The sequence below is a fragment of the Cebus imitator genome, unplaced genomic scaffold (assembly GCF_001604975.1).
Source record: "Cebus imitator isolate Cc_AM_T3 unplaced genomic scaffold, Cebus_imitator-1.0 Scaffold50, whole genome shotgun sequence".
Classification (NCBI taxonomy): domain Eukaryota; kingdom Metazoa; phylum Chordata; class Mammalia; order Primates; family Cebidae; genus Cebus; species Cebus imitator.
This window is the reverse complement of record NW_016107365.1, coordinates 8,029,678-8,051,753: the sequence shown is the minus strand read 5'-3', so window position 1 is coordinate 8,051,753 and position 22,076 is coordinate 8,029,678. Positions and strand designations below refer to the sequence as shown.

The window sequence follows — 22,076 nt, the reverse complement described above, 5'->3', positions numbered from 1 at the left end:
TTATTTTTGCTTACTTGAAGGCCCACTATCTTCTCTTAGACATTAGTTCATTTTACAGGTGAGGGATCATTACTTCAGTCCCTCAGCTCACAGAGGGCAGAGCCTGGATTCAAACCCGGCTCCACGGCATTAGCAATGCTAGACAGCCGTGATGGATGCTGGGAGCAGAGGCTGCCAGTCAGGGCAGAGTGGACAGTGACAACTTCCTCCACTGCCCCACGGAGCCCCAGGCCAAGGTGTGCTCCTGCTTGTCAGGGCTGGCTGCCCAGGTCGCAGCCTGTGGTTTGGCGCACTTCACACCCACGAGGCAGATACACCTCACTTGCTTTTTATTACTCTCCCTCATGGGCTTTCCTGTGGGCTTAGAAATATTCAAGCTGAGGCTTTCCACAGGCTCACAAGCATGGCACCCTTATGTGATTTTAGCAAGAGTCTCCCTGCTGTCCTTATTCACAAACTGAGCAGTGAGCAGCCACAAGATTTGAAGATGGCCTGAAGCCCCTGAGCAGTCACACCTGAGCCGTTACAAAAGGGAGCGCGTCAGGGCGATGAATGCTCCTAGCTGGGCTCAGCACACTGTGGCAAAGAGTCTGATACTATCATCAAAATAAGGACTGTATTAAATGATGTAAAACCTGCCTGCTTCCCCAAAGACCCCAAGACAGCCAAATTAAGATATTTCTTGTGCCCTGCAACCATCCAGAGCCTGGCACAAGGCGGCAGAGCCAGTGGAGTTTGACAGCAAACTCCATGCTTTGTCTTCTGTCCCTAATATATTAAAATACATTCATTTTACATTTAAGCCACATATAATACAAATGAAATGTGCAGTTAATGTTGAACTGGAACCACAAATATGAACACTTCGGTCTTTTCCAGGGAAGAGAGCTAATACTGCCCCATCCTGGGCCTACACTTAAGAGCTTTTGGGCAGAGGCTCCAGCACACCTGAAAGCCCCTTTGCATGCTGGGCTGGGGTTTGGGGGGGTGGGGCATTGTACAGAAGGCCCAGGGAGGGTGCACCAGAGCAGCACCTTAGGACCTGAAGGGAGAAAACTATTAAGGTCCCCATCATACCTGGGGGGAGGCTTCATAGGGAACAAAATGGGATGCAGACAGATTAACTGGAGTTTATCATAGGCCTTAGAAATACTTAAGAATTGGTTGAATCATTTTAGATCTCAGCTGAGCAAACCTGTTCAGATGGAGAATATTTTTTCAAGAGTACTCAAGTGTAGCGTGGGGGGTCTCCTCTCTCCCCAAATTACTACACTTCTCAAAATGTGCCCTTAACAATAAGCTGATCTGCTTACATGTGGCAGGGGCCTGCTGAGGGCATCGGCCTGTGGTCAGGCTGCTCGTCTTGTTTCCAGTTTTGTTGTTACAGTGGTAGAACAGACTTCACAATTCACAGGTACCTATGAGTGATGGATTAGTCCATTTTACAGGTGAGGAATCATGTCAGTCACTCAGCTCATAGAGGGCAGAGCCTGGATTCAAACCGTACTCCAAAGTCAGAGCTCTTAACTGAATGGCCTCTTAATCTGGTGGGACTCCTTTTGTGCCTCACCCATCTCAGAAGTAGGACTAGGCAGGAAAAATAACGGATGCATTCTGGTTATATAGTGAGGAGTAATGCTGTGACGAACAGGAAAACAGATGTTTAAAATGACGAGGTAGTAGGGTCAGCAAAATGGAAGTAAAGCTTATTAGTGTCTAATAAAAATGTGCAGACAGAAAATCCTTACAAAGTTTGCAATTTGTTTCTAAATGTGTATATAAATACAGAAATATCTGGTTTTTACTGAAAGCACTAACAATCGGTAAAGACCTGGTCTCCCTCTAGGCCCTTGCTCTTGCATTTAACCAGGTTGACATTAGATGGTTCTGTGTGAATTCCCTTAGACCAGGGGTTGGAAAACTCTTTCTGGAAAAAAACTATTTTAGGTTTTGCAGGCCATAGCAAAGTATTCGTAGGCATCCAAAAATGAATGGCCGTGCCTGTGTTCCAATAAAACTTTACTGTAGACCAAAAGAGAAGTGCTCACTGCACCAAAGCCATGTAGGAAAACATAATAACAAGTTGGCAAGGCATGCTGGAGACCGAGCTGGGAGGATCACTCGAGCCTTAGGAGTTGGAGACCAGCTGAGGCAACACAGCAAGACCTCATCTCTATTTAAAAACTTAGCCGGATGTGGTGGTGTGTGCTTGTAGTTGCAGCTACTTGGGAAGCTGAGGCAGGAGGATAGCTTGAGCCCAGGAGTTCAAGACCGCAGTAAGCTGCACAACTGCTCCACTGAACTTGTGCCTGGGCAACAGATTGAGACTCTTAAGAAGAAAAAGAAAAGTAACAGTTTGCTTTTCCAGAAGAGAAAGTCTTAGTGGATTCACATTCCAATGTGTAAAAAAGTGACTGAAAATAGTTCTAATAATGTGATTTTTCTTGATCAGGTCAGATCAGTTGCATGAAACCGTCCTAACACTTTTCTATGGCACAACAGATGCCCTGGCCCAAAGCAAATCAATAACAGTTACCACAGATCTGTACAGTTGTAGCACCATCGGGTTTTCTAATCTGTTTTCTCTTTTGTTCCGCAGGTCTATTCCTTATCCTCGGTTTGATACTCTACCCTGCTGGCTGGGGTTGCCAGAAGGCCATAGACTACTGTGGACATTATGCATCTGCCTACAAACCTGGAGACTGCTCCTTGGGCTGGGCCTTTTATACCGCCATTGGGGGCACAGTCCTCACTTTCATCTGTGCTGTCTTCTCGGCACAAGCAGAAATTGCAACCTCCAGTGACAAAGTACAGGAAGAAATTGAAGAGGGGAAAAACCTGATCTGCCTCCTTTAGTTTGGAAAAGACATTAATGCCATTTTCTTCTTTGAGTAATCTTGGGAAACAGTCCATCTCTGGTTTCAACATTTGAGTCAAGTGGAGAACTAACCTTTACCTAACAAAGCCACGTTCCACAGCCCCAGGCTTAACCAGGACCAGTGAGAGGCCACATCCAGCTACGCAAAGTTACTGGACTTGAGGGCTACAGCGCACATTATAAGGAATGGAACATGAAAACAGTATCTAATCCCTGACCTGGAGTTGCCAAGTTCTGTCAGACTCCATCTCCCCCAGGTTCAATGAATGATAATAATCTACATCATGAGGGCAGCAGAAGAGACCATTCACCAGATTTGCAGGCTATTTCTGCTCCAACACTGCTTGCTTGTGAGCCTCTCTCCCTCAGAATGAGGTTTTGGGTTGGAGTTTTTGTTTTCCTCTTAGTTCTTTCAAGGTGTCTCAGTTGGAGATGAACAGAAAACTCTAAACTTACTGGGGACAGGATGTGTGCTAAAGGGCACAGCAAGATACTGTCTTTTGCTTAGCTGACCAAAGGCGTCAGCAGGGGTGGTGTGGAGTCCTGCTGTGGAACTTATTCTAAGGCTGAATCCCAGGGTAAGGTGGATCAACTGAACTGTCACTCTAAGATTTTAGAAATTTGAGTAAAGACACAATAAGGCCTACACAATCGTATGAGAACAAAACTAAGAAATCTTGCTAGTGAAGACCTATTTTTTCCTCTTCCCAGCAGCCAGGCTAGCACCAATTCTGGCCCAGTCTCTGGTTCTCCTGGAGATCACATGTTTTTCTTCTAAGGTTAGGATTGTGCTTTGACTGCCAAAGGAAACCTCACTCTGCTTCCTCATTCCAGGGACTGAGTTCTCCAAGCCAGCTGTGGCTCATTCAGATGTTCACTGGGAGGACTTGCCAGAATCTCGGCAGTTGGGGGAGACCTTTCCTCCCCATTTGGTAACTATGCTGTAGTCAGCTGTATTTCCAATCCCAACAGTAGCAGAATGGCATTCTAGAACAAAAAGAAGCTAGTTATGGGAGTTAAGTTTTTGTAGTTACTGGTGTTGATCCTGAAAGCAGACTGAAAGGACATTAAATTGCTGCAACTGAAGAACTGCAGCAAAGACTATAATTCCAGTAAAGCACAGAGGACAAAGTTAATTCAAAAAGAGGAGCTAGACCAAGGTCACAGCACTGCTTACACCTGTTTACAAAAAGAATCCAATACCACTATGAATAAGGATCCAGGGGCTTTTAATCTACTTTCCATAAATTACCAGTATCACGGTTCAGGAAGACAGTATCTCAGAGTGAGTAGAGCAGCCCAGAAACAAGCTACTCTGGCATTATGGGAGCTTCAAAATTGCATGATGACACAAAAACGCTCCTTAGCACTTTAAGAAAGTGAGATGGAACTGCCAGATTTCTGGAAGGAGAAAAGGTGTAGGGTCTTGGGTTTCATTAATATGTTCACTTGAGGGCTTTGTTTAGAACATTTCGATAATGATTACTAAGTACCTTCTGTGGACAAGGTATTGCGTGTTAAGTGCTACCAGGTCTACAACCCTGATTCCGATTTTACAACCTTGCCCTGAGTCAATCATGTTAAAGCTGTGTGAGTCTAAAACACCATGTCTTGGTGCGGAACAAGTAATTATATATAGATGGAATGGGACAACTAAAGTTTTACTGCATTCTGGTGTTTGGCCTGTGTGAGAAACCATCTTACCTCACAGATGAAGAGCTAAGGGAAAAAGGGGTGGGAGGTGTGGAACTTGGCCTTAGTGAGTTTCCCATTCTGGAACCAAAATTTAAAGTGAGCAAGATGTAAATCCTGTGATTTTAATGAAGAAAAAAACGGGTATCTTCAAAGCAGCCTAGGAAACATTAACCATATCTCTAACACCACACAGAAAGTGGCTGGAGGAGCCACTGGACAAAGTTCCTGTCTCTGTACATTTATAATGTTCTAACCAAGTCTCTATGCCACCATAGTAACTACTTTTCAAACCTTGGCAATAATTTTCATTAAAAGCAATCCCTTTATCAGACAAATCTCAATTAAAAACAGAATTTTTCCCTGGACTTATCGGAAGACTCACTTTTTTTTTTTTTCCCGACAGTAGGTTTACGATCTCAGTTTCCTTACAAGTTAAGTCCTAAGCTCAGAGGTTCCTCCGAGCATGTCCATCATCTGCTCTTTGGCTAAGGCAGCAGTGTACCTCTATATCAACCTGGTAACAGTCACAAGGGAGTGTGACCTCTTGGCCATAATGAAGTCACTTGACAGTGTTTAGTTTATTGGAATGCAACAGACGACAAAAGCACAGGCATGCACACACACGAAACCCCAAACCACTGAAAACTACCTAAACACTGACTTAGTAAAAAGATAATGTTGGGCCTTTAAATCTTGAAGCCATTAGCCAGGCTTTGGGATGAAAGGATCATCTAAAATGGTAGACTAGACCATACTCTTCCACACAGCTGTTTAAAAACCACTAGGTGTGAGGGATATGCTAAAAAGAAATGTTAAAAAATAGATTGTTGACCCACACTTATTTTTCTAACCAATAGGACCATTATTACTACCAGGATAGTCTTATTTATTTTGCCTGAATTTGTGCTTAAAGTTTCATGATGGGATGGGCTGGGCTTCTCAATGGGCTCTGAGGCAGAAATATTTGCCTTGGATTCTGCGGATTCTTTAAACCTGTGTGCTAATAATTCAAACAATATTGCATTAATTGTGTAAGGGTTTTTTAATGGTTTTCAAACATCTGTGGTGTAATGATCTTTGTTAAACATGTATTCTGTAAAGTGCCATAGTCTTTATGTGTAGCATATTTAAAAATATATATGTATATTATACATACACAAGTTTTGTGTGAACGATGTGCAATAACAAAGGTGTATGTATGTTTTGTTGTTTTGGAAACTGGACAGGAGTCAAAACAGGGACGTTTCTGTTTTGGCAAAGGAGAGTTCCACATTTTTGCCTTCATGGCTTATTAAGTAACCCATAATTTTAATGCTACACAAATCTTATGTGAAGAAAAGACTGGTATGAAATCATTTTCTCCTGGGTCTATAATCACTAGAGTTAAATGTCAAAGTTAAGCCAACAAGCCAGGCCCAGTTAATGCTAGTCTTTCATGTGAAATGTGAAGCTGCCATGTTGCCTTTTCTCCTAGTAAGATAATTAGTAGCTGGTACATAATCACTGAGGAGCTATTTCTTAACATGCTTTTATAGACGATGCTAATGCTAGACCACTATTTAAGGGCTAATCTCACACCTCCATAGCTGTAAGAGTCTGAATTAGAACAGACCTCTCTGTGCAATAACTTGTGGCCACTGAAATCCCTGGCCGGCGTTTGTATTTGGATTGCAATGACTCCCAAGGGCCAAAAGAGTTAAAGGCACGACTGGGATTTCTTCTGAGACTGTGGTGAAACTCATTCCAAGGCTGGGGGGTCATTAGGTGCTTTGGAGGAACTCAGCACCACTTGATATTCAACAGCCACTTGAGCCAAATATAAAATTGTATTTACAGCTGATGGACTCAATTTGAGCCTTCAAACTTGTAATTATCCTATTATATTGTAAACGAATACGTTGTTTGTCTAGCATTGATTCGGTTCCTATGCATATGTATTTTCACAATGTGCTCCCCTCCCCAGATCTTAATTAAACCAGATTTTGCAAATTCATTCTTATTCTTTCAAGTCTGAGTATACTGGCTTCAATATGAGGCTGTATAATCTATCAAGAAACTGTATAATCTATCAGTCAACATTTATTTTAAACACTAACTTACATGTAATATTGATAAATGGAAAAAAGATATTCTGTATAAGAAAACCATTCAGGGCCTATTAAAAAAGATATTCACGTATTTTAAACTACTGAGTTCATTAGTAACATATATGTCCCTACCCTGGGTTATTTTTAACGTCAAGTATGTATTTCTTCCTTGAATCACCAATACAATTTTAAGTAGGAAAAAACCTCTCAAGTATTATAAACACATCTTAATTTTAAAGTAAAGCTACAAAATATGAAAATGCTCCAAAGTATTAAAAAGGGCTTTTCAAACATAAATATGTAACAATGACAAAGTTAACTGAATGGTACATCCTCCTCTTCCAACAAAAACCCTAAAAATAAAAGCCAATGATATTGTGCCATTCCACATCCGTATTTCCTGAAGATAATCCTGGCCATAAAAAGCCTCATCCAGAAGAGGTGGAATTATAATTTATAAACTCAAAAATGACAATAAATACCCTTCCCAACTTTTTCATCTCTCTGTATCCCATGAAGCATTTGTAATTTCATACAACAAACAAAAATGGCAATTTTTTCCCCTGATCTAGGGCCTATGATAGTTGAAATTACATTCATATATTGGTTTCTAATAAAAATAAAAACTGACAAAGTTATCCGTATCAGTTTAAAAAAATCACAGAGTTTTCCAAATAATCATCATTTGAATAACCCGAGAAAAATTAGAAAATTTCCATTGCTTTTTCAGATGTTACTACATTTCCCAAAAGTTAATCCACAGAGAATGGACCCTGGCTCAAATTTCAGCAGACGCTGGAGAATCCTGCCACGTGCTTCCCATCCTTAGTTGTTACCTATCAATTCTGCTACTGGGTCCACTTTCCACACTGATCTTTCTGGAACATGCTGAACATGCTGCATTCACATTACACCTGCACCCCCTTCAAGTCTTTGCTTAACCAAACAACCACATAGAACCGTCCTTACTAACGTGGACATTTTGTGTGGATATTTCAGTAGTTTCAAATAATCTTTTTCAACCCTCAAACAATGAAAGGTAGCGCGTCAAAGTAAACTCTACCCTTCAAAGCAGTTAAGAACCAATAACTATTTCAGAGGCCCTCACTGGCAGCTGAGTCATTTGGCAGAGCCAACCCACTGCTGCTCCTACTAGTATCTTCCTCAAAACATCCTCTCCTTACCCTCAACAGTTGAGCAAGATAAGTCTTGCAGACATGAACTGCTAATTTTACTAAGGTACACAGGATACAGATAAAAGCACACACAAAGAGGAAACAATGAAACCAAAACCACATGGGAAACATCAATCAAATAACAACTATTAGCAGCTTTTTAGCTTTTTATAGCCAAACATCCTGAAAAACTGAACACCTACATGCAGTTCAGAAAACGCCTATGTTTAGGGGAAACCACTATGATTTTATTCACAAGAGACAAAAGCCTGAATTAAGGCAGTGATGGTAAAAGACAGTCAATGGGATGAATTCTATGTTAGGGAAAAAGAATGGGCAGGTGACTGATCAGAAGTGGAGGGGAAAGAAAGGAAAGAGTCTAGGATGACAGCCAGGTATTTAGAGTAGACACTTGGTGGACAGTGATGTGATCACCAAGATGAAGAGTCCAGAAGGTGGGGAGGTTCAGCTTAGGCTGCCAGTGTAGAAGTCCTGTGTGCAGCTGGGACTATACTAGGGAGAGAAGACCAGGTGAGAGAGATTTGGGAGTCATCAATACACTGAGAGACGGTAAGTGTCCTTAGTTATTGTACAATTTCTATGGGCAGATACTATGCTAAGCGCTTCGTAAAATTCATTTATTCATCAAAGCCCTATGAGATAGAAACTATTACTATAATCATTTTGCAGATAACTGTCAAATAACTGAGGTTAAATAATGTGTTCCAGGTTAGAATGCTAATAAGCAGCAAAGCCAAAGCTCATATATATGCTTGACACCAAAGGCAACCGCCACCCCCTCAAACTGCTATGTTGTTTCCTTCTACCTGGAATGCATGAGGTAGGAAGGTGACCAATCCTGGGCAGCACCAATACCTCTGTATTCTAAGCACTTGGAATAACTTCCAAATATAACTCCAAAAGGCCTCACCATCACAACTGATGAAAACACTGATTCTTCCTCCCTTTCAGAGAAAACACCTAGTGATTTTTCATAATTTTGAAGATGACACCATATGTCTCAATTTATGAATCATGATTTAGCTCAATCCTGAAAAGAGGATTGAGAAATTCATTAAGTATATGACAGTGGGGAAATAAATGATAGGCTTTGACACTTTTTATTGTTTTCTTAATATAAATATTCTCTCATCCAGGTTAGGCAACTATTATAATCACACAAGAAGCATATTTAACCTAATAATAAGGATTTGTCCTTGACTAAAGTTTCTCCAAACACAAACGCCGAAGACCCTTTAGTAAATTTACAGTGCTGAAGAACAGGCAGCAGGTACTCACCTTTGGATGGCAGAGTTAGCATTTGGTGTGAAGACTTCGAAAAATACATATAAAAATTTTTTTTGCTGATTTTTTTTTCTAGTATCCATTGTCCATAAAAGATGGACATGAATTATTGGGAATATGGAAGGATGAAAGGGAACACGACTGGAATGAGATGGCATGGTCACGCTTGGCAGGAGTCAGGAGACCTGACTGTTCTCATCATCCTTCTCCAGCCCTTCACCACCACCACTCAATGAGTGACCTTGGGATAATTACCTAGAACTCTACAAAAACAGAGGCAACAACAGAAATTGTATCACAAACATGGTATGAAGATTAAGTGATGTATATAAAGCATTTAGTACAGAACACTGGTATATATATATATAGTTAAGCCCACAATAAATTACTATTTTAAAAAAACTAACAATACTGTCCACCCAGACTAATATTTTAAAAGTACATTCCATGAAAGGTAACATAACTTGTCAAAACCAATGTAATTTTACCTGGAGAGACTCATGGATTGGCTACCTGAGGTCACCATCTCTTTTTCCATCCTGTTATAACAGAGCATTATCTTTACCTTAGAGCTTTCAGGGAACAGAAAATTTCTCAGTGGATGCAGGCAGGGTATTGTTACTCCTATTTAGCAAAAACAAAAGGAAACAAACCCCGTAGCACTGGGTAAGCCCATAAGCCATGTGAAACCAGAATGCTCAGAAAAGATATCTCCTGATTTGTCAAAACATACTGGGATAAAATACTTTTTAGAAAAGGAACATCCAATGACGGCCAAAGGTGTGAAGAAAGAGGCCCTTCTGAACACTGCTGATGGAGTTACATGTGGATAAAATTTTTCTGGAGAGTAATCTGGCAATGTACATGAAAGGTGCTTTAAACAGTATATATGACCTTTAACTCAGGAATCTGTTCTAAAGAAAAAAACAAAGGCCTGAGTTCCCAAATTTAGCAATATCGTCCTGATAATTTGTAATTTTAAAACCCTGAAAATCAGAACCCAAAAGAATAACAAGACTTTGTGATACATACATATGATGGTAGCTAGATAGCTATACTAAATATTAAAGAAATATATTCAGAGATTGTAAAATCTTCAATACGTATTTTATCACAACTGAAAAAAGATTAACCATTGTATTAGTTAAGACCCTCCAGTTAAAAGTAACGAGAAACCAATTCAAGATAGCTGAGGGAGAAAAGGCAGTAGGTAAGATTATGAAGATAATGGGATAAGGGTGAGCAGCAGGGCCCCTTAAAGGAAAAGACACTAAGATCTTTACTGTGTCATTCATTTTATATCTCCTGCTATGTCTGTTTCATTCTTCATTTTCATTGCAGACCAGCTTTCCTGGTGATTCCTTCCTCATGGCAGAATATGGCTACCTCTTATGTTCCAATTCTGGAACAGTCGAGTTCTAGACATATCTACATTCAGAATAAAAAAACTGATGAGCCAGGAATGAGTCCACTATGGCCAGATGACATCCAGTACCAATGTGGACTTTAAGGATCCAAAGAAATGGGGCTTTTGAGGATTAGGTAAACATCCCTAAAGGATGTACAAGGATGTACAGGGTCATCTCATTTTTTATTAAGAAGTTGTTTTCCTAGAAAAATTAATAGAAAGATATAAACCAGATTTTAATAGCAGTTATTCATGGGTGTAAAATTATGGGAATTTTAATTTCTTTTGCTTATATTTTCAATAATTTATGCTGAAATGCATATTAATTTTATGAATTAAAAAAGTTAATTTTAAAAACTAAACTATCATACCATTATGACATAAAGCTAAGTGAGAGGAAAATAAGGTTTTTAAAAATCCACATTGCTTATATCTCTTAACTCTACAAAATATATATGCATAGAAAAAGAATGGAAGACAATAAAATATTAGCAGAGGTACCCCAAGATGACACAATTAAGGATTTATTTTTATTTTCTCATTTATCACTTTCTGAATTTTTAATTGTTCTACAACACGTATGTATTGCTTTTATACTAGAAAAAGAAAGTGTGAGGGATGCATATGCCCAGTGGGTTCAGTTTTTGTGTAGGAGACTAGAATACTGTAGATACCACTGTGATGACCAGATAAAAGACACTGAGTTTTGGTGTTTTCCCCATCCTCAAAATATCTGAATACTACTACAAATTGCCAATAGTAACAACTACTACAACCATGATTTATCCTGAGAATCACTGGCACAGAAAATATTAAAAGTTGCGGAGGCATTCTGAATTATATTTAAGTACTCACTGAAAATAACTGGAGTTTAAAAATAAAACTTGCATGGTAGGATTCTACAAACTAGAACTGTTTTAACATATGGAAGATAATATTCAGAGTAATCTTACATTACTAGGTGGGTGATTAACTATTTTCTGCACCTATTAGAGAAAAGATTAAAATGACTTTTAGTGTTAGGAGAGTTTCAGCTATACCATCAGCCATGTCAAGCCCAGAAAGATATGAACCAAAAAATAAATCAGGATCTGGACAAACACAAAGTTTAACACTCACTGCATTGCCACATGTTGGTTCCCATGTTCCTTTGCCATTTGAAACTTGGCCAACATTAATGAAAATTCTATACATTAAATGCTTGACCCAAGCCCCAAAGTTAAATTGTAAATATAAAACCCACAGGAGGGGTGAGAAAACTGGAGAACAGATTTTCCTACAATCTTCAAATAAGAGATATCTGCTAATGTAAGATAGATTAGTGGCAATATCTGGCTTAGAAAGTTTCTAGAGATTTATTTCTAGCTCTCTACATACTGTAATAAAGCCCTAAAAATTTAAAAATACCCACCAATATTATAGGCATGCTGCTTTATAAAATGTGCCCTAAAATTCTAGCCAAAATACTTCACTTTCTCTAATACTTAATAAGTGAGCTAAAACTTTTTAGATTAATAAAAAAGTATTTAAAACTCATGTTTTAAACATGTTATTCTACTCTAAATAAATGTATACTATTGTACTTTAAAATGTATCAGAGTAAGGTGTTTTCTATTTTTAACCATCCTCAATTATTTTTAAATTAACTACTCTAATTTCACCTCTAAAGGGCTTAATTACATGAAATGAACAAATTCCTCTAAACATTTTTCTTAAGGAAAAAATGAAAGGAGATATAGTGAAATGGTGTATGTCAGCCATGATAATTCTAAGGTATATATAACCAGGGAAAAATGCTCACAATGTAACAAATTCTATATATAAACAGTCATGCTAAACACAGATTTGTACCAATAAGGATACGGAATTAGATATTAACAACAATGTTTTCAGAAAAAGATACAGTAATGAGTAAAAAGCATTATGCTATTACAAATGATTTACAGAAACAACTAATTAACCTAACATAAATCCCCTTTAAATGCAAACAATACATTATCTTAAGAACTGTAGAATAAAATATTTTCCTAGTAAACTAGGTATAAAAATTCAAACTCACTTTTTAAAATATAACACCCAGAAAATAAAGAATACTGTTCCTTTTTTAACATATATTTCTCAAAATAAGATTCACCATGAACATTATTTTAGATTGTATTTTTACATATTCTTTAGCTAACCAAGTGAAAATCCAATAAAACACAAATAGGTACTTTCATCAGTGCATAGAACAGCAATAAGTAGCAAGGTTAAAAATCAGAATACAAGTTCAATTGAATAAACACAATACTAGTACACAGACACTCATTTTTAATCCACAATAAAAAATCTGAGCCACGAATAGGTTTTTCATTTTTAATCTAACTTCTAGATTATCTGTAATTTGACCTTAAAGGGGCCAAAATATTTAATACAAATGAAGCTCGTGTTCTAACACCTGTAAAGGTCTAATGCAACAGAAAAACTGTCATTTTATGTTGCTTAGAGTTTTTAACTTAAGTCTTTCATATTATTTTGTTTAGCACATGACAGACTTACACACAGATTTTTAAAAATCAAACATGGAATTTCTATATACATCAAACCTTTAACAATGTCTGTCTTTGAATTGCTATTATAGTGTTCAAAATTATACAAACAAACATCCAGTAAACAGCATTTTATTTTATGACACTCTGTGTTAATACAATAAATATACAAAACTTCCAACCCACTGAAACATGCAACATTAGAGGGACACATGGAGGGCATTTCTGTAGAACCATGACAGTCACCATGATGGCAGCGCAATATTAGTTACTGACAAAATATACAAACATCTCAAGATAAATAATCCAAGTCCCAAATTACAAATCACTGAGCAATGATTTCCCAGTGTTCAAGCTTTAGTTTGAAATAAAACAGCCAGAATATTACAAACTGAAAAATGACACAGACGACTACTATGTGAAGACCATTTTATGACTATGATTTCATAACTGTGATTTTAGTATTAAATATAAAACATTAACAAATGCCAATCTTTCGCTGAATGAAAATTTAACAATTTACTGAGAGAGAAGAGTAAATATAAGAATTTAAAGCTCCGTTCATACTTGATCGTACTATAAGCATTGCCATCATTTCAATGCACATGTATTTTTTTAAAAAACAATTTTCTCTCTCAAACTTGTATTAAATAACTGAATTTTAAAACATTTTTCCCATTCACACCAAAAAAGACACTGTGGGTTCTAATTATTCTTTGCTATTTAATAAAGCTACCTTTGGGGATTTCTACATAATAGAAACATTCCAATTCTGAAGGAAAGTATTTCAGCATTTTTCAAAAGTCTCTCATTTATCTTTTGTTTGTAGGGTATAGAAAAAAATGGACTTGGGATATAAGTTAATGGTGAATATAGGTGTTCTTGCTGTATTTTATGGTTAATGTTTTGAATGTATGCAAAATCTATACTCTATAAAGCACACTGATAAAACAGAATTCCAGTAAGACTACAGGTTCTGAAAAACAAACTGGCTAAGTTGATTGAAAATGCAGGTAGAAATCATCGCTGATTAGAAATATTTACAAAAACAGCTTTAAATTCATACTCTGAAGAATAAAAGAAATGTCTTCCAAGTATACCTAATGTCAATAAGGTCCCAAATAAATCAAACGTAAACACCATCTGGATGGCTCTACATTACCTAGTAACACGCAGCGCTGCTTCATGGATAGTGAGAACTTGGCATCCCACCTCTAGCATAAAACTTCTTCTGTAACTCCAGATTTGGGGAGAATGAAAGTGAGTTAACTATTTATGCCTATCTGATTTTTTTTAAATATGAATTTCCAGCCTCTAATATCACAATCCTTACTTAAAATCTAATTGAATAATCACTACCTATCATTCTGCAATCTTAAATTAGCTAAAGGCTTTCAAAACACAGTAGCATGACTTACAAATGTCTTTGAGTCATTTAATCAGTATTAAAGTTGATTCAAAGTTTAACCCAAGAATACTGTAAGAATGAAGTTCTGTGCTGCACAGTAACAATTTTAACATGATTATCTTAATGCATTTAACTGTATTTATAATTTTCTTGCTTGGTGCAACTTAAATTTTTTTTTCTATTGCTGGAAATTTTAGATGTATTCAGTCTGTCTCAAACAGGTGCATTTAGGGATTGAAATATATGAAAAAAATGCCAGGGCCTTTTTGTTTTTAATGAGACTGGAGATGAAAAACTAAAAGAAAAATCCCTTATATACGTACATTATTTTTAGACAAGGGTTAGGCTAGCATTTAATACCTCTGTTAAAAATCACACACACACATATCCCCAAAAAAGAACTGCCAGACACAATCTTAGTTGTAACCACAGAATATACCAAAGTTTTTCATATAGCAAAATGTCACTATATGAATACTGAATATTTTTTTTTTTTTTTAAAAAGGAATTATTACCGCTACATTCTATTGCATTAACTACCTTCTCTTTTGGATAATGCACTGCATATTATGTTAAATTCTTATATTGCACCCCCAAACTTTTTATTTAAAAGAAACTCTTACAGCGAATCACATCTGTGATTCCATTAACCCCTGAATCCTACAACCATAGCAGTACAGAAGCCAAAATACTAATTCTTTTAATATCAGAAATGTGGTACCCATGCAAATCAGAGATTGTTATCAAAATATCAACTACTCCAAAAAAAAAAAGAAAAAGATGATAAATTTTACATTATCTACTACAAAATGCACATAGGCTCTTCACTGGTGACTGAAACAGCTAAAAAGCAAGCCAATTTAAAATCCCTAAGTCTCTGCTGGCCTATTTCTTTCAATATAAATAGGGAAAAGGGAATAAAACATAGCTTTACTTTTCCAATGTGCAATCCTTATCTCTAAAGATTCTTGAAAGAACTACTGCAGTTAGTATTAAATGCATTTTAATCATAAGTACCATTATTAATTTCAGTGGGTCACCACTGAAATAATTCACTGAACGTCATCCCCCAAAAAATATGGAGAATATTTAGCATGTCATATTTTTTTCTGCAAGGGGCACTGAAATATTAAGAAACTATTAGGTAAAGTAATAAGACAAGGAAGTTTTCCTGGTTTTAGCCCATGCACAAGTGAACAGGAAATATCCATGCTGTCTGTACTGTGTGTTTTGAACATAAAAATATTTGTAGAATACAGTAACTGGAGAAAAAAGTACAGTCAAAAGGTAACAGTGTATTGTTTGAAGATTCTTAAATCTGGTTACCCTTGAAAGCATTCTGAGCTGCACTAGTTGCTGCAGTTGAAGCTGCATTCGCAGCTGCAGTCTGGACAGTTTTGTTGGACATCACACCTGTTGCAAACTCTTGTTGGGCCTTCTCAAAGCTAGCACCTGTTGTGCGATATAGTCCATGTACCTACAGAGACACAAAAAAGTGGAAGAAGATAAGTAGCAACCTACACATTCATACCCAGCAGCTCTTAATCTCAACATCGATCAAACATAAAAGGACTAGATTGCAGTCATGATTCCTAAAATCAAGAACGTGGGCTACCACACTGGCACACAATATTGCATTTAAACATTTTTTAATACAGGTTTTTCTTTTCTTCTCCAAGCAAAAGAGATAATTATGTAATTCAAACCAAAAATAAAGAACTTATTAGCCAACTGCAAACAGTTGTATTTTCCTCTACCCCCAATTAGTCACGTGAAATTATTACAGCATTACAATGGAATGGTTTAAACATAATAACAAGAAACAATTTAATACATTAATTTATTATCCCAGACAATTCAGATAGAACAATACCTTATCTATTTCTATTTTAGCTACATATACACCACAGGCCCTGTTACAATCAAATGAGATCATTTTATCATTTAATCTACCAAAGCACCACTTATGTCCTTCAACATACTGCAGCTATGCACATACAACTTAATCAAGTCCTAAAGAATGCACAAAGAAACACTTCTGGGAATTGTTTTTCCATATTGATTCATCACTGAATTATTGGGATTTATTTTCAGGAATAGGGTTCAAAAATTTTCTATCAGTGTATGTCTTAATCTGCATAATTAAACTATGAGTCCATCAATACATAACATCAGCCACTTACTTTAACACAAATTTGAAGAAAGAAATAACAAGCATTTATTAATTATATGCCCACAAACTTTGCAGAGTGGAGAGAGAAAGATAAGTGAACTGGTAATTATACTGCACTGTGACTGGATCTAAATCAGAAGCTTGACTGAAATGCAATCAAAGCAGGCTTAGGGAAGGGGCCAAGGCAAACTAGTTAGTCCTTTTTACCAAACCTGGATAGGAACTGGCAACGGTGGAGTGAGAAAAAGGAGAGTGAATCAAAGACTCTCAAACTTGCATTTTGGGAGTAGTTTCAAGAAGACAGAGGAGAGAGGATAAGCTGGTTTGGGGAGAAGGGAGACGATAAGTTCTAAAAATCTGTCCATTCATTCCAAGACAACTGACAACCTACTCGAGGCCTGCCACAGCAGGCGAGTGAAGATTTGGTTTAAAGCTCAGGAGAGGAATGGGCTAAAGACATGGATTTCAAAACCAATGGCATATGTTACGGACTGAGTGTTTGTGTTCCCCCCAAAATTCTTACGTTAAAATCCCAACCACCAATATGATGGTATTAGCAGGAGGGCCTTTGCAGGGGTGATTTTACCATGAAGGTGAAGCCTTCGTTAACAGAATAAATGCCCTTATAAAAGAAACCCCAAGGCCCAGTGTGGTGGCACCCACATATAGTCCCAGTCACTTGAGGGCAGGAATTTGAAGCTGCAGTAAACTGTGACTGCCCCTGTAAACAGCTTTGCACTCCAAGCTGGGCAATATACCAGGACCTCGTCTCTAAAAACGTTTTTTTTTGTTTGTTTGTTTTTTGTTTTAAAAAGAAAGAGACTCCAGAGAGCTCTCCAACAACCTTCCATCACATAAGGACACAGAAACTGCCTATGAACCAGGAAGTTGGACCCCACCAGACACTGAATTTGTCAGTGCCTTGATCTTGGACCTCCCAGCCTCTAGAACTGTGAGAAATCATTATGTGTTGCTTAAGCCACCCAATCTATGGTATTTTTGTTACAGCAGCCCAAAGGGACTAAAACAACATATAAATGGTAGCTGAAGCTTGGCATTTATGAAATTGCCCATGGAGAACCCAGAGTAGAAAGAGAATAAAATCAACTACATAACCTAATTAATGCAGAAACAGAAAACCAAGTATCATATGTTCTCACTTATAAGTGGGAGTTAAACACTGGGTACACATGGACATAAAGACTACAACAATAGGCATTGGGGACTTACAAGATAGGGGATAGGAGGGGGAGAAGAACTGAAAAACTACCTATTGGGTACTGTGCTCACTACCTGGATGACAGGCTCAACTATACCCCAAACCTCAGCATCACATAATATACCCTTGTAACAAACCTGCACATGTATCAGCTGAATCTAAAATAAAAACTGAAATAAAAAGACTTTATTTAAGTGGCATCCACAAGAAGGAGGAATGACTGGGAAAGAAAGAACCAGATACTTCTCACTGATGCCAAGAGAAGCATGTTAACACGTGAAAAGCTATCAGAAAAGCTATCAAGAAACCTTAACACATGAAAAACTATCAGGGTACAAGATAAAAATAACCCAGACAGCCCAAGTGCTTCTGATATAGTGGTAAAAGCAAACGCCCTATTACTACAGATCAAAGTGTCAAATGGTCAGGAAGAAAAAGACAGCACTGACAAGAACACATACTGGTAAACCCAAATATTCCTTTCCCCTAGTACCTTAGCATTATCGTTAAGTATAAAAGTAATTATTTTTATTCCCTTTGAAAATCAAGTTTTCTATGGAAAATTAAAGATACAGATAAATTACTACTCCTGTGTTCTAGACACTTATCTCAGAGAATACAAATGACTGGATCCTAGAAAATGAAGTGTATTATAGAAATCTTATCAACCTTCTTTACTTACTAGACCCAATCAGAGCAATGCAATTACAAAATCACTTATCTGTCTCTTCCCCTCGTCCCCCAAGTTTGTAAGCATGTAATAAATAAATGTGAATTCTTATTTGCTTTATTATTTCCTTTTTCAAACTTGTATTCAGTGGCTGATACTATGTGTTCATGGGCTTCACAGTTTACTAAAATGTAATTCACAGTCCCATAGAACATAGAGACAAAATAAAGGTAGGAATAGCACATATTTCTCAATAGCTTGTATCTATATAGACCCAGAGAGCCACCTAGAGGGAAAAGACCACATACAGATACAGTGCACAATGCTCAAATGCTGTACTAAATCCATTATATTCGTGTGAAAAGGTTGAACTGCTGATTTCAGGGCCCCATGAAAGATGATAGGCTAATCATAAGGATCAACATCTTTAAAAGCTTATTACTTCCCTCTAGGGTTTCTGACTGGTATCTATTGATAATTCACACTCCTGGTATCAGGGACAAGGTTTTGACACTAAGTACTAAATTTTTTTTTTTTAATTAAACAACTTGGGGATGGAGGACAAAGGCAGTGATAGCATTAGGAGAAATACCTAATGTAGATGACGGGTTGATGGGTGCAGCAAACCAACATGGTACATGGATACCCAGGTAACAAACCTGCAATGTTCTGCACCTGTAATCCCAGAACTTAAAGTAGTTTTTAAAAAGATTTTAATTTTGATAAAATCCAATTTATCTAAAAAAAAAAAAATGTACCAGTTGATGGTTTGCTTAAATGGAGCACAATTATCACTAAGTTGCACAGCCTTTTTTTATATGTACTATCACTGCAGGAAATCTCAGCGTAGGTAACCTGAATGCATATTACCTAGTGGAAAATTCAATAAATGCAGAATAGCCTAGGGCACTAAAAAAAAAAAAACTGAACAACTTAAATACTATCTTTTCTACTATGAGAACCGCATGACTCCTAAAACAATATTTAGTTCTAGGAAAATCACAGAAAAGGCACTAAATTTGGTATCAATTAATTCTATTACTTTCTACCTGGCTGGCCACCACTCAAAACTTCCAAGTCTGCTTCCCATAAAACAAGAATTATTTGTTACCCTATCTGATCCTCAGCGTTTTCCTGAAGATCAAATCAGGAAGTATATAAATGAGTTACACTAACAAAGTCAAATTAAATTTTAAGTATCTGCAGAAGTGTCACAGCTGAAATACAGATGCAGTTCCAAAACCTGACTCCTTAATGCAGCTTCAGAGATAGTACATGCTGTGGTGGTGTATGACACAGAAAAACTATACAGTATGGGAAGCAAAGAATAAACGCACTTTATTTAAATAACCCAAACACATGCCTTCATTAAAACGCACAGAACACCATTTCAAGAAACTGTGCTTTTTTAAGATCCCTGTCATGCCAAAATTATTTCAACTTTTATAAAAGCTGGGAAAATAAAAACAAATAGGGTTTTTAAATATATTTTTTAACTTATTTTTTTAAGTTTTTAAAAAAGTCTGGACCTCTAAGCCTAATTTTTTTCAGTCTGAAATTTCTGGAAACCCTCTATGAACCTCCTGGCCACAGATGGTCAACACATCCCTTCTGTAATCCCCTGAATTGCCACTCTAGTCTCACCATGTCCTTTAAGGACTATCTCAAATAATACTCTGTCTGCTCTTTTGTGCCTGAACTACCTATGGCTCTCCCTATTGAGAGTACCTCCAATCCTTTGTACATTTTGAGATTTTGAGGGGCATGTATGTTATATTTCTTTTATAGGGTTTTATATTATATCCCACATGCTTTTACTTGCCTAAGGGCAAAAACTTATTCTACTCATTGTTATATCCCCTAAAAGACACAGTTTAGTAATCTGCAGTAGAAGCCATTGAATAATTATTTGTCTACCTGCTAGGGATTAAATGTCCCAAAATTGTCCTCATTAATAATTTTTTTAAGGTACTAAGTAAGTGCAGTATGGCTTAAGGAGACTATACTTGTGTTACAAAGTAAAATGCTTAGTTTGCAGTCACCTCAGAGGTTACATGTTTTAAAAGTAGACATACTACTTCACACCTGCTAGGATGGCTGGAATGAGAAAAATGGAAAACTACAAGTGTTAGCAAGGATGTAGAGAAAGTGCTGGTGGGAATGTAAAATGATATAGTCCTTGCAGAAAAGAGTTTGGAGGCTCCTCAAAAAGCCAAACATAGAATTACCATGAGACTACATAGCAATTCCACTACTGGGTATATATGTACACGAGAGAAGTGAAAGCAAAGATTCAAAAAGATACCTGTACACCTAATGTCCACAGCAGCACTATTCAAAATAGCCAAAAGGTGGGAAACTATCAAGTGCCCATGAACAGATAAACACAATGTGGTATACAGATACAATGGAATATTATTCAGTCTTAAAAAGGAATGCATTTCTGATACATGCTGCAACACGGATAAACCTTGAAAACATTATAGTAAGTGAAATAAGCCAGGTACAGAAGGAAAATATTACATAATTCCATTTATATGAAATATCTAAAACAGACAATTCATAGTAGATTAGAGGTTGCCAGAGGCTGAGAGTTGGGAGGAATAAAATTATTGCTTAAAGGTTAGCATTTCTCTTTGGGGTGATAAAAAGTTCTGGAAATAGTAGTGACGGAATAGTAGTAGTACATCACAACATTGTTAATGTAATTGATGCCAATGAATTGTACACTTAAACATAATTAAAATGACAAAGTTTATGTTATACATATTTTGCCACAATTTAAAAAAAATGCAATATACCAAAAGCCATTAAATTACATACTTAAGTTTTTTAAAAAATTATTTTGTATTTTTTTTCCCATTTATTTTATTGCATTTTAGGTTTTGGGGTACATGTGAAGAACATGCAAGATTGTTGCATAGGTACACACGTGGCAGTGTGATTTGCTGCCTTCCTCCCCGTCACCTACATCTGGCATCTCTCCCCTTGCTATCTCTCCCCAGCTCCCCACCCCGCACCGTCCCTCCCCTATTTCCCCCTAACTGATCCCAGTGTGTAGTGCTGCCCTCCCTGTGTCCATGTGTTCTCATTGTTCAACACCCGCCTATGAGTGAGAACATGCGGTGTTTGATCTTCTATTCTTCTGTCAGTTTGCTGAAAATGATGGTTTCCAGGTTCATCCATGTCCCTACAAAGGACACAAACTAATCATTTTTGATGGCTGCATAATATTCCATGGTGTATATGTACCACATTTTCCCTGTCCAGTCTATCATCGATGGGCATTTGGGTTGGTTCCAGTTCTTTGCTATTGTAAACAGTGCTGCAATGAACATTCGTGTGCACGTGTCCTTACAGTAGAACGATTTGTAATCCTTTGGATATATACCCAGTAATGGGATTGCTGGGTCAAATGGAATTTCTATTTCTGGGTCCTTGAGGAATCGCCACACTGTCTTCCACAATGGTTGAACTAATTTACACTCCCACCAACAGTGCATAAGTGTTCCTATTTCTCCACATCCTCT

The 22,076-nt window shown here is 37.2% G+C and overlaps 2 protein-coding genes across 4 annotated transcripts in view; one reads left to right on the top strand and one right to left on the bottom strand.

The window, feature by feature from the left end:
• The window catches only part of LHFPL2 (LHFPL tetraspan subfamily member 2), a 154,086-nt gene extending 147,520 nt beyond the window's left edge, over positions 1-6,566 (top strand). The window contains exon 4 of one of the 2 annotated variants that reach the window (XM_017527709.2): positions 2,600-6,566. In XM_017527709.2, coding sequence (XP_017383198.1) covers positions 2,600-2,856 — 257 coding nt within the window. In that variant the 3' untranslated portion in view covers positions 2,857-6,566. The remainder of the gene's footprint in view (positions 1-2,599) is intronic. The other variant, XM_037738192.1, reaches the window with a different exon arrangement.
• Positions 6,567-11,056: 4,490 nt separating this feature from the next.
• SCAMP1 (secretory carrier membrane protein 1) overlaps positions 11,057-22,076 on the bottom strand; it is a 121,797-nt gene continuing 110,777 nt past the window's right edge. For both annotated transcript variants that reach the window (XM_017527707.1, XM_017527708.2), the window contains one exon: positions 11,057-15,961. In XM_017527707.1, coding sequence (XP_017383196.1) covers positions 15,797-15,961 — 165 coding nt within the window. In that variant the 3' untranslated portion in view covers positions 11,057-15,796. The remainder of the gene's footprint in view (positions 15,962-22,076) is intronic.